General features: G+C 39.3%; 1 protein-coding gene across 2 annotated transcripts in view; it reads right to left on the bottom strand.

Moving 5' to 3' along the window:
* The window catches only part of COG5 (component of oligomeric golgi complex 5), a 180265-nt gene that overhangs the window by 12515 nt on the left and 154912 nt on the right, over nt 1-12838 (bottom strand). For both annotated transcript variants that reach the window (XM_068669755.1, XM_068669756.1), the window contains 4 exons: nt 10487-10597; nt 9055-9117; nt 8127-8230; nt 6445-6682 (listed from right to left, as the gene is read on the bottom strand). In XM_068669755.1, coding sequence (XP_068525856.1) covers nt 6445-6682; nt 8127-8230; nt 9055-9117; nt 10487-10597 — 516 coding nt within the window. The remainder of the gene's footprint in view (nt 1-6444; nt 6683-8126; nt 8231-9054; nt 9118-10486; nt 10598-12838) is intronic.

Here is a 12838-nt window from a genome sequence, read left to right as displayed (position 1 = left end):
ATAACATGATGTAATGAGACGTAAGTGAAACCTTCTACAGCTTAACCAGTTCCTTATTAAAACAAATTTCACTGATTTCTCTTGAACATATTTAGTGGTTTCCATAAATTAACATTTTCAGTCTTAAATACTAAAGAATAAAATTTCCTTCAGAAAATTCTGTTACTTTGTCTTCAACCTTTATTCACGGTAGGGAATTATTAGTATTGCTAGAGCTAGATAAATTTAATGGCAGCAGATGGTTGATTCGTGAAGTACTAGTTGCCAAAGGGAACAAAAAAAATGTTTTTAAGCTTTGCAGCATACTATACCATCTCAAATTGACTCACGAAGAGTGGGAATGAGTGAAAGCTGATGTGGTAAAAATGCACATAAACCACAGAAACTGTTTTTTTTTGTGTGTGTTTTAATTTACAACGCTAGTCTGCTATGTGCTATAATCCAATCCCTCCGATAAAAACTATACTTCATGTAACAACAAAGATTGTGGTTTTTACTTGTATTTTAGCTATTTGTCCAGATCCAACGATATAATGAGATGCCACAGGATCTTTCTGCTGCTGCAGTCCCTTCTGCAGGCCCTCTGTGGAGGTTTTGTGCCTCCGCCGAGCACCAAGCTGGGTGGCACCGCTGGCTCAGGAGGCTCTGGGCACGGCTGCTGGTTTTACGGTGCTGCAAGAAGCCAGAGCACACGTCGCTGTGTCATTCTGCCACCTGTCATCACCTGAAGCTGCATCGAGTGTTGAGTCATGCAGTGTGGTTCTGCTGCAACAGCTTTTGTTGTGAGATGTAACTCCAGCTTCCAAAGCATTTCGGTGAGCTTTGCCAGGTCAAGTGCTGCTTTTGGCTGTCCGAGAGCCAGTACTTGTACCATGGTGCGTGTGAGGCCCTTCATACATCCACATTCAATGGGCTTTACATACGTAAAGATGAGTTGCATTTTTTGTTTCCTTTCCAAATTTCTCTCCCCAAATCACATATTTGAAAAATTGTATGTGCAGGTTAAATTCAGTAAGAAATGAAGTGTCCCAGGAATAATGTGTGACCACAACTAACGTGAGATGATCGTTATCACAGCACCTCGGGACCTGTTGGAGGAGAAGCAATACCAAGTGCATGTGCACATTGAAAAGGGAGAGCTAGAATGGAAGAAGGCCTCACAACTGCCTCATTTCCGCTAACTTTGTTCCAAACCCATTGCTTTTCCATGATTTATTCATGTTATTTTGTTATGCTTCGCAGAACAGAAGGGCAGGCTCTCGCCCAACTCCTATATAGAACATATTCCTCTTCTCCATGATTCCTGCTCTCTAGGCCTAAAAAGGCTATGTTAGCTTTTCTTCTCCTATGACCCTGTCATAGCCCACGGCTAGTTGGTCAATTATCTGTTGAACTATTCACTGGCTAGCCATATTGTAAAAAAATCCATCACATGGCTGGCTTCTCTAATCGGATTATGTTCAGCAACCCAAGGGTGAAGTTAATACGGAGTCCAGATATAGATAATGCATGTAGATTGAAGGGTGCTTTGAAAAACCCCACAGTGAAGTTATTGTTTTGTGCCTATTGTGGCATTTTCAAGATCCCTCGTTACCAAAAAGCTGTTTTTTCAGTTGGAAAATCTTAGCATTAAATTTTTAGCAATTATATTTCCTCCTGGCCAAGATGAATTCCAAGTTTTTAAATGTTAGCTCGAAATGCTTTTTTTCTAGCCATTCAGCAGGAGAGAAAGCTTTAACAAACGAGGGAGCAGAAGAGTGAATTATTGTATGAAAGAAGCTGGCCTTGAAGGGATGGGGAATTTGATTTCTCCGCCGTGCAGCAATCCCAAAACGGCTGATGTTTAAGTAAATCCTTCAGCTGCAATACCTCCAAAATATTGCACATAAGAAAATAGTTTCCTCCTTCTGGCAGGATAGTTTGGCATTAAACATTAAGTCCATTTTATCTTTAGTAGCTTTTGCCCTTGTGAGTACGACTGTGATTACAACTTCCTGCTTCCCTTACTTCTCTGTAAGAATCTAAAGAGTATTGTATGAAAAATGATAAAAAACATTTTTAGTTGTATTATCTTGATTGATCAAAGAAGCAAAACTACTTACATAAAAAAAAAAAAAAGGCAAGATTATTATCCTTGCTTTTTTAATGCATATTAAATCAGGAAAAGATTCTGACCATAAGCTAACCAGCAATAGGAACATTATGTCTATGTTAGAATTTAGTGTAGTCAACTTCTACAGTAAAAACATTTTTGTAGGAAAATTCAGTAACGCCAAAACATTTTGCAGTAACATATTGACAAAAACTTGAAGAGCTGGTGGCAGTGTTAACTATGCCCCATCAAAACAGTTCGACCACAGTACTGAAAAATGACCAAAAAAAAACCTCAAGTCACCCCTAGATAAGAAATATCCGAAGCTATATACAGCATGGTATTAACTCAAGCAGGACCAATAAAAATATTTTCAGCCACTCGACAATGGCTGAAAATAACCAGTCATGACAAGACACGGGGTTCGTGGCAGAGGCAGTGGCTCCAGCTTTCCATGTCACTGCAAACACAGCACGCAAACCTGTGCCGTGGATTGCACAAGATGGGAAATCACATCGTGCTTTCACACATGAAGCCTAAGGACAACTTAGTCTTTGAACATCTAGACTAGTTGATTTCAATGTAGTTGTAATTTCTAATTACTATTAATAAACAGCCATTTTCCTATATCAGTTTACAAAGTGTATGTAGCAGACTACTAATTTTCATGCCAAATATTACTGTAGAATCCCCATTTCTTCTACATAAAAGTCTCAGTTTACCATGTTTATATCTCTTCCTTGGCTGCACTGTCCAGAAATTCTACCAGGCTTTAAGAAGGCCTGAACTACCAGCCACAAATCCCAGAGCATGCCTCAGTGTAAGTGCTATAGCAACTCTGAATACCAAACAAGCTAAAGGGTCCTCTGGAGAAGAACTGGTGCTCCCCAGAAACAGAAATGAAAAACCATCAGGGCTTGCTTGCTTGCCTCCAGCAGAACATTTTTTCCAGTCTGACTAGAACTGAATTTGAAAGTGAAATTTAGTATTACATACATGAATATTGAATCGTGATCATCTTAAAAATACAAAAACAAATGAAAACAACCTGATCCAGGAATTTGTGGGACTGAACTGGAAAGTAATCTTGTCCAATTGCCTGTATAAAAGCTGCGAGCATGAGTAGAGGTGAATTCAGCCTGTACACTGGAAGTATTTCAACAATGAGAGTCCCAAGAAACAGCACAGTATGTGATAATAAGCTTGCAGCATTGCAGACATTTTCTAGGGCTTAAAAAGCTTCTGTGTTCCTGTAAGCACTGATCTTCATGAAATCCTGATATTCCGGCATATTTCATGCCTATCGTACCTATTTTACGGCCGCCAAACTAGCAGACAACTGGTCTTACTGCTGAAATATCTGTAATGCCTAAGATAGCAAAAGGCAATACTGAGGCTGTGCAAACAGGATCAGACAGAGGGTGCGGGTTCAACAGAATTACAGCAGTAATTCCCAACTGTGTAAGCAGCTGAGCCTTACTCGAGAAAATTGGATCTGTTATGCACTTCACCAGACCCAGTTCTGAATGAAGAGAGCTTGAAGCCTGTTTTCCTTCTTCTGTGTATAGATACCTGTTGTTTTGAGGCAACTTATCAGTAAAACGAGCCCATGGTGCAAAAAATGTCACATCTGGCTGTCAGCCAAAGTAATTCTGCTAAGTAAGAGGCAACTGTGTCTCTAAGTGACCTGGAAGAAATGTGGTAAGAACATTTAATAAGATGCCCCAAATCTGATGCAATCCAAAATTATTTGACTTGCAACATAAATGTTTATAATAGGACTTCAAGTTGACCAAAGCTGGATAGATCTGCCCAAGTCTTCTGCTTGCAAGTAATCCCAGAACACCAAAAAAGGTTTTTAAATCTCAAAAGACAGTTTGAAGCCTGATAATGTAACCCCTTTTGAGTACAGAAAATTCAAGATGACTCTACAAGACAGAGTACAAGCTAAAGCATTTTATAAACAAACCTCCTCCTACACACACAGTGTCTTTCCAGGCAGGTTCTTTCCCTCAGCTCTGGCGTCTGTCCAGCAGCACAGTGCCTTTCTGGGCCAGAAAGTACTCTGCACGCAGCATTTAGGGCTGCTTGGGAAAGCTGTCCTTCCCATCAAGTCAGAAACCCAGCTGAATTCCTCAGCCCAGGGCAGCAGCAAGCTCCCCTTCCCTTCGGAGGAATCCAGCCATCTCCTCGACAAAGGCAAGCACCACGCAACAACAGCATGGAAGCGAACTGACTTCCGTGCTGGATTGCAGCCACAATTCAGGCTGGGCACACAGAAAACGTGCCTAGGACAAAGCTACACCCTCCCCAGCAGGGCGACCTGGCAGCTGGCACTGGTTTACATGTTCTCCAAAACCCATGGATTTTGGGGAGGAGGAGACACACCCCAGAAAACATGGACATAAGGCAGCCTTCAAATGCAAAACACTTAGTCTATTTTCTGTTATCCTGAGCGATCCCAGGCCATTCTGGACTCTAAAAAGTCCCTGTGCAGCCTGGGATGCCCCAGAGAGCTCTGTGCAGAGATACCTGAAGGTACAGAGTGAGTGGACCCAGCCAGTTCTTGTATAAGGCCACTTTTAAATAAACCAAGCATGTTATGCGATGTGAAAATGAGAAAAACACAAGGAAGCCCCCAGAAGCAGCAACTGTCAAAGGCAGGAGACAAGAATGAGTTCAGAACCTTTTTTTTTTTCCTTCCTCAATACAAAAGAAAAATCAAAAATTTATCTTCACTCAGCTGTCCACTCAGGAGTTACACTCAGCAAGGGGGAAGAACATGCAATCCCCCTACACTCTGATGAAAACATACCTTCATTTCTTACTTAAAAGGCAACCTGTGTCAGAACGAGAAAAATATGTGTTTAAAAAGATAAACGAGTGATATTTTTAGTAATATAATAATAGGTGCTTAGATCAGATGCTCTGAACTGTAGAATTAGGTAAGGATATTTCCCAAATTTATACAACTTACTTTAGCACTGCAGCATAAATTACAAAAATTATTTATATTCCTTCCAGAGGAGGAGTCAAGTGTCCTTTTTTTCTATTTTACACCATTGTCTTCAAAATAGCAAAGGGAACAGAGCCTTCCCACTGAACTCAATTGAACACTTCCCTGTAAATTCTTTGGTTAAAGGCTGGTCTGCTGCTTTTGAGTAATGAATGCAAAAACTCTACCCAGGAGTAATCAGTAGAAGGCTGTTGCATGGTTTAGTCCACTGTTAAAAAATGACAATTGTGTAAGAGCCTGAAAGCTGAAAGAGCTGGAGTTGATCCTTTCAATACCACCCATAACCAAACAAAATGCCCCAAATGGAATTGCCCTGATACCTGTTATGACAGCTGAAGTCCCAGTCTGGAACATGAAAAGAGGGACTGGTTTTCACACAGAAAGGTTTTTTGACGCCTAAGGGCTGACACAGTGTCAGGCAACCTGATCTGTATGTACGTCCTGACAAAGATTTTTCTTCTTGCCTTTTTTCAGGGCACTTAAAGGCAAAAGATACAAAGCAGCCACAACCAGGAAAGAGGACAGTAATTCCTCCGCTCCCTGCCTTCCTCTCCTACCTCAGTCTCCTACTAGCCAAAAGCAGCCCTCAATACACAGACAACTGGTGTCTAATTCCCTTTTCCACTTGGATAACCTGTATTCTTTGGGCCAATCTAGAGGATGCCTGTGTTCTTTGGCAAGTTAATCACACGGTGTTACTATTGACAAATTAAATTTAAATATAGCAGATAACATGGAGAAGCAGTGGATATCAATCTAGCGATTTGTTTTGTGTTTTAGTTCAGTATAAAGATATGGGTAAATCTGAGAGACAGGTGAGTCAGGTCAGGAAGAGAATCCCACAGGAAAACTGCCCTTCTATTAATGAAAGGGCACTTCTTCCACGGGATATTAATATTTCTTTAGCTTGTCTCTTCCTCTGCAAGGCAGGTGAGCTAGTGATTAACCACTGCTGGCACCGTGATATATAAAGCAATTAAGAAAACGACACTCTATTCCATTACAAGAGAGAGAAAGAATGAAGTGAATGAACAATGGCAAATGATGGATGTACCGAAGAGGTCAGACAAGATGGATAATATTTCAAGACGCAGCTGAAAATAAATGAAACAGTCACTTGATGGGGAGCTGTCACACCTCCTTGAATGTGCTTTGTGGTGACAACTACTTGGTGGTGCATTTCTCAGGAATCAGCATCTTGGAGAAAATGTTTGGAACTGGAATGCACCAATCTCCACAGGTGCCTGTTTATACTTTGCTGGGGGTAAAAGTATTGATATGTTTCAGAGAACATTGTGAAGCAACAACAAAAAGCAGAAGCTGGCATTAGGGGTACCTGTGCGAAATCCGCCGCAAGCCGCATCTTCCCACCTTCACCAAGGGGCCTTATTAAACTGGCATTGCGAATGAAAAGTTCAATTGCTCTTTGAGCCATGGCTTCAGTATTATCAAAGACGAAGTCTAAACACTCAAAATGTCTGAAGTAGTCACTCATTACTCTTGCTATAAAACCCTGTAGTTCTTTCATGTAGAGAGAACAAGGGACATCTGGTTTTCCTGAGCTGGATAATGATCTGCCAAAAAAGAAGAAAAAAGGAAAAAGAAATGGAAGCAGTTAAATTCATCTTTAAAACACAACCAAAAACTACAGGATTCTTTTTCATTTTTTTTCCCTACCCCATGAAGCCATGGCATGAATTATAGAGTATCGTTTAGGCTCAGAATAGAGTGTGTAGCTCTTTCTGAAACCGTGATGAAAAAAATCTCTTACCAGCCATTCCCATCCTAGCAAGATAAAGGAAATCACCCCACTCCCACCTAACTTGTAGAGCCTCTGCTAGTTTGGAGCATAAAGCTCAAATCCAGCACTAAATTTAAACATCCCAGCTGTTGACATAAAATTCTAATAATGGATCAGAAAATACATGTCAGAGGGTCACTAGTTTAGCCTATCCCAAACCTGTTCTCTGCCTAGAATTAGTTTCATAGATTGCTCCAAACCAAGGATTATGAAGGCAATCTAATTACCACAGAAGCAGCACAGAAGCTAGAAAACACAGAAATAAATCACCTTCCTCTTTCTTTGAATCACAGCCAGGCAACCAAGCTCTTCCAAACTCAGGAACCTGAGCATGCAGGCTATCTAACAAAACTCAGCCTTTGGATGGAATCAGTTTATCCACTCTGACAGGTATCTTGCTAGTGGCAGCAAAAGAAAGATGGAGAGGGTAAAATATTGTTTTGTTTTAAGAAAAAAAAAAAAAAAAGCCAAAAGGAAAATGAAAACCAGCTCTGAAAATATACTTTTTTTTTTCAGTGAATTTCCAAGACAGAAGATTGATGTCTATCGACCAAATCTTCTGTGTCTTCAGGACAACTCATGATATAAGAAATATCACAACAGGGATAAGCAAAACAACACTCAAGGCGAAAGCCTCCAGTATAGCTAGGACCTGAGATGTTTGCAGATAAAGAATACTGGAAATGGTAATCTACATTTTTACAGAAAAGTGGCTTAGCATAATAAGTCTGAAAAAAAATAATTGAACCATTTCACATTTAGTAGTAAGGTAGAAACATTTCTTTGTAATTTTGAATCAGATGCTCTATTTAGGAACACTAACAATTCTGAGAACTGCCCACAAAAAAAAGGAAAAAAAGGAAAAAAAAAACAGTTTGAAAGCAGAAGAGGGCTTTTAAAGCAGAAAAAAAATGGCCCCTGCTTGGTTTTCTTTGCATTTTAAAAGGAATTTTACTCAACAGATACAAAAAAAAAAAAAAAAAAAGGAGGAAGACACGTGTTGCCTGATTAATTTGTTTCAATAGCTATAATTCTGCTTTCTGTGTTAATTGACCATAATGTATCACCTACCTTCCCCTCAATAATCATGGGCTCTTGCTCCAAGGACATTGTGGCAGTAACAATTTATTATGCATATGGCAATAATAATTTATTTTGCATATGCAGGATGTCTTACTAAGGCAATAGTAAATTTAAAAAAATATAATGGTATTTACCCAGAAAAATCTTCCTGGTGCATAGTGATGATAATAGCTTCTACTGAATCTCCTACAGAGTTCAGTAACGGTTGAACAGCACTACCCATTAGATCATGGACTGTCTAAAATAGAAAAAGGCAGAAATAAGGAACAGAAACTACAAGCATGTGCATTCTGACACCTCAAAAATACCTTGACAAACAGTTGATACCAACAGCATCTTTTTTACCACTCAGTATTAGGAACTGCTAAGCAGAAGGACAAAACCCTAAGATTTAACTTTAATTAATCTAACCAGAGAAGTACATAAATAAGGCTGTTTACTACTTCTTTGTACATGAAGCCTTTCTTTCAAGAATGTGCAGAACAATCTAGCATTCCTGGTTTGCAGACAGACATGTTCTGGTGCACACAGCTCATTCAGCCATTCACTCCCCTGAGACAAGCAAGCTGCCCTTCATTCCTCCGCACACAGCCGCTCCCAGATTAGTGCACAGCAGGATGGATGTGCAGAGCTGTCACCCACAGCACCCAGAGCATAGCCTGGCTCTCCACACGTCCCCGCGGAAAAGCACCAGATAGCATAAAGATCACAGGGTGGTTTGTGTGTGTGTGTGTCAGGGGGTGGTGATAAAGGATTCAGTTACTGCTGGGTGCGTGCTGCAGAGAAAGATATTTATTTTCACAGTCTGATGACAACTGGGTTCCGAGCATTATGAGAATATTCTTAAATACAAACATTACTCAAGCTGTGCCTTGGCACATGCAACACTTATGTAGCTGCAGATAAGACAAAATAAAAATTGCAGAATATTTGTCTGGCTTTGGCTAACACACATTCATACAAAATACCTGGAAAAAAAGCATCCATCTAAAAAGTAACCAAAAAAAAAAAAAAAAAAGCAAACCTCAACCCTCTCCCTGCAGCATCTGGACATTCAGTTACCTTTAAGGCAGCTGTAATTGTTTGCTCAGCAGCTGCTGGGAATGAGCTCTGGTTGGCAATGACCTACAAATGTTAAAGGAATTGTTAACAGTCAACATTCAACAAATGATTAGAATCTACAACTTTTATTTTCGTTTAAAAACATACTGAGTTATCCTTGGTAATGAGTGGAATATATATGTACAGATAACTATCGAATGTGTTTCATACAGACAGAATTCTTAATGCCCCACTATCAGTCCCTTGCTCTCCTATTTGCTACGGACTCTGCTGCTACCTTGGCAAAGAAATTAATTAAGTGATTTCAACTGAAATCTAGCTGAAGGGTTAATATAATCAGAATAAATTTAACTGGTATATTCTCCTGCTGCTTTGTGCAGAATTTATGGAGAACTGTACAAGCAGTTCTATGGCAAATATTTGAAAAAATGGTTGTGTTCTTTCTCATTTCTATGACTTGTGATACCAGATGTTAAATAGCTGCTTATGTACAGCTACAGCAACATTAGAACTAACATATTAGAGGAACATTCTATCAATTTCCTTACAGTTATGAACATGCTATATAATAGTATTTTTAAGCCAGATAAGTACTGAACTCAGGCTGAATCATATCAGATCTCCCTCCAACACGAAGGCACATGAGGTTCATTACTAAATACACCACAGAAAGCAGACTTAGAAGTTGATCTACCATCTGTTTGCAAAATCCAAGCAAATTTTGTAGGTTTTTTGGCCTTTTTTAACACTCTTTAAACATATCCACAGTCAGAGGTTGTCATGATCTTGTTTCTAATCAGGCCAGGGTTTAAACATAATTAATTACAACCATCACTGTATCTGTTTGCATTAATTTATAGAGAATGTGTAGCCATTGATATCACTGAGTCAGTAAACTGGAATTGTTTGTAACTGAGTCCTCAAAACATTTCTATGCTAGACTTTGGTCACAGGAAGAATGCACACAGTGAGGTACTACTTTCTTGATTTCACCCTTTCACTCCTCTTTTCAATTTGGCCATAATTGTGGGAAAGCAGTGGGGGTTTCTTAGGAAGTTAAGCTTAGGCTGGGCCAGGTCCAGACAAGGGCTATCAGGCTTACCAAGACTAAGACAGAGCTTTTGTGATAAGAAAAAAAAGAAAAACAGAGTTCAACTGTTTAGGCTCTTATAACAATGGCAATGAGATGTGACTACTGTTTATAAAACACATCTTTCACTCCTTTTTTAATATTGACACCTTATCACATAGCAGTGCTTACAAGGGCCAACCAAGTCTCAAAAAGCTGTACAAATGTACATTAAGATGCAGTTCTTAATCCAAAATTTGACAGTATTTGTCAGAGTTCTCATCAGCTAGTAGGATAATATGCATACAATACAGCAAAGAAGTTAATATTATGGAAAGAAGAGAAATATCAAAGCAAGCCCACCTTCAGAACTGATTGGTGTAGTTTGTACAGTGAATTAACCACAGACACATTCCTCCTCTGTCCCTCTGTGAGAGGTCCAATCACCTGGCTGGCATCTCCTTGAGTAGACAGCTGCAGTGATTACAGAAATTATTGAAACAGTATTAACATCAACTCCTTAAACAGTGCATCACCTCTAAATTGTAGTTAGCTAAACTTAGATCATGGCAGAAAATTAGTTCATCCTTCAGAACCGATGTTTTCCATTTAACTTGATTCACGTGATTTCCATCTCCATGTAACACAAACTGAAACAAAAGGAACAAGAAGCAAAAAAGACAGCTGCCTCAGCTTACAAAACCCACAGCACTCAGAGCCAGGTGTCTTGGAGGTTCCCAGTCCCTGCACATCTTCAACTTTATCATCCAAGAATCAGCCAAAGTCTTCTACTGAAGGATGCTGCATTGGAACTCAAAATGGTGGGTGAGCTTTCAATCCTTACTTCTGATAACCATTCAAGCATCTCCCTAAAACCTCTTTATTCTTCAAATAGGTGGCTTCCAACTTTGTACATATTTGTGGCTTGTAAGCAAACAGGAAAATAGAACTGCAAGAACCCAAACTGCTACTCCTCCCATTAAAAAGAGTTTTCTGCATGAATCTTCCAGCAAAACCCAGAAAATTAATTCTTCATATTTAAACTCCACACAGTGTGTGTTTTTTATCATTACCACAGAAATCAAAGTTCCAGGATGACACATAAATAGCAATTAACTGCAGAACAGTTCTCTAAGGATACCGCAGCATATGTTTGCAATTTAAAAGAAAATAAATTGTAATTGGGAAACAAATGGAAATTTTCTTGTGGACAGAAAGCTAAAAAAATATGAAGAATTGACAAAAGGCTATGTGAATTCTAGAAGTATGTCTAAATACTACAGCAAGAATAGCTATTAATAGAAAGCTTTGCTGTGATATAATTATCTCACTAGCTATCTGTATTTCAGGATACAAAATTATCCTCCAGGAAACTCCTGAAGATGCCTACATCTGAAAGTCTCCCAGTAAAAATATATTTGACTCATTGAACAAGTCATCAAGAGACCTTTATGAAGTGTGTCTTTAAACAGTTGTAGTTCCTGTGGAAAGCTCCTAAACTAAATATGCAGTAAAAAAAAAAAAATGTTCAAGAAAAGGAACAAACGTGACATGAAGATTTTTAAGGTAAGTGAAACAACAAATGTTTACTAGAGAAAGCCTATTCCTGCACTTCCCATAGCTTCCACTCAGCATAAACACAGACATCATGCAAGCAAAGTTATCTAGGATTTGCCAGCATTGCTAATAATGTTTTAGACAAGTTCTTGCAAGCACACACGAACACAAATTTATTCACAGCACTACAGTGACAGTATCAGTTCATTCCCATTTCTTCAAATTTAGGGCTTATTTCGGAATAAACAGCTTTCTGAGGCCTTTGCAGAGGAAGAAGTCTTTCCAACATACCTTTAATTGTTTGACATCAGGATGTATCTTTAGACTAGCTGATAAATAAATCATCTCAGCAACTCCCTGCCTGCTTCTTGAGGACAGCCATGTAAGCTACGTACAATCCTGCTTGCTGCCTAGTATTGCAATTTGACAGACCTGGCTGGTTTTAAGGATTCTGCTTCTCACACTTAGGGCTTCACAGATTAATAACTAAAGAGTCGTGCAGAGAAACACAACACCCTGTCCATCCAGCTGCCCACCCTCACAGACCCCAGTAACCTTTTTTCACACCTTTTTTAAGCACTGTATAGACTACTCAATTCAGCTGTATTTTTACAGCTATTACACATAAGAGACACCATTAGGGCAGCCAATTCTGCATCCTAGTCACCTAAATTTCAGTTCCTCGGAGTCTGTTACAAAGGTCTCACGATTTCTTTTTCTTAGTCATTATGAAATCATTAGACTGTGTAACTTTAGCTGGTAAAAACAGCTTAACTGGTAAATAAAAACAGTAACAAGTACAAACACAAGCCTTCTGCAGAGCAAGCAACTCTTGCAGTAAGCAATAGAGCACAACAGATTCACAGGCAAAATCTAAAAATGCCTTAAAAAAATAAAACCTTTCTAAAATGATTTACAATATGAAATTATCTTCAAATTAATCGGTTTGAACTTTGACAGCTAGATGTGTTGCTCCCTCGTGCATTTTAATATAAGGTCACTGGTCACAACAAGGCTTGGAACACCCAACTCTTGTAACCAGCCCAGTAGGAACTGGGCAGCTCCAGGCTCCCCGAGATGGCTTCTCATGAAGGTGTGCCATGGAAATGATTGCCTGCCATGGACAGCCGAAGTCTCAGGTGGTCACTCCTTTCTCTT

The sequence above is a fragment of the Anas acuta genome, chromosome 1 (genome assembly GCF_963932015.1).
Source record: "Anas acuta chromosome 1, bAnaAcu1.1, whole genome shotgun sequence".
Lineage (NCBI taxonomy): Eukaryota > Metazoa > Chordata > Aves > Anseriformes > Anatidae > Anas > Anas acuta.
The sequence above is the reverse complement of the archived record's forward strand: the minus strand, read 5'-3'. Positions and strand labels throughout refer to the sequence as shown.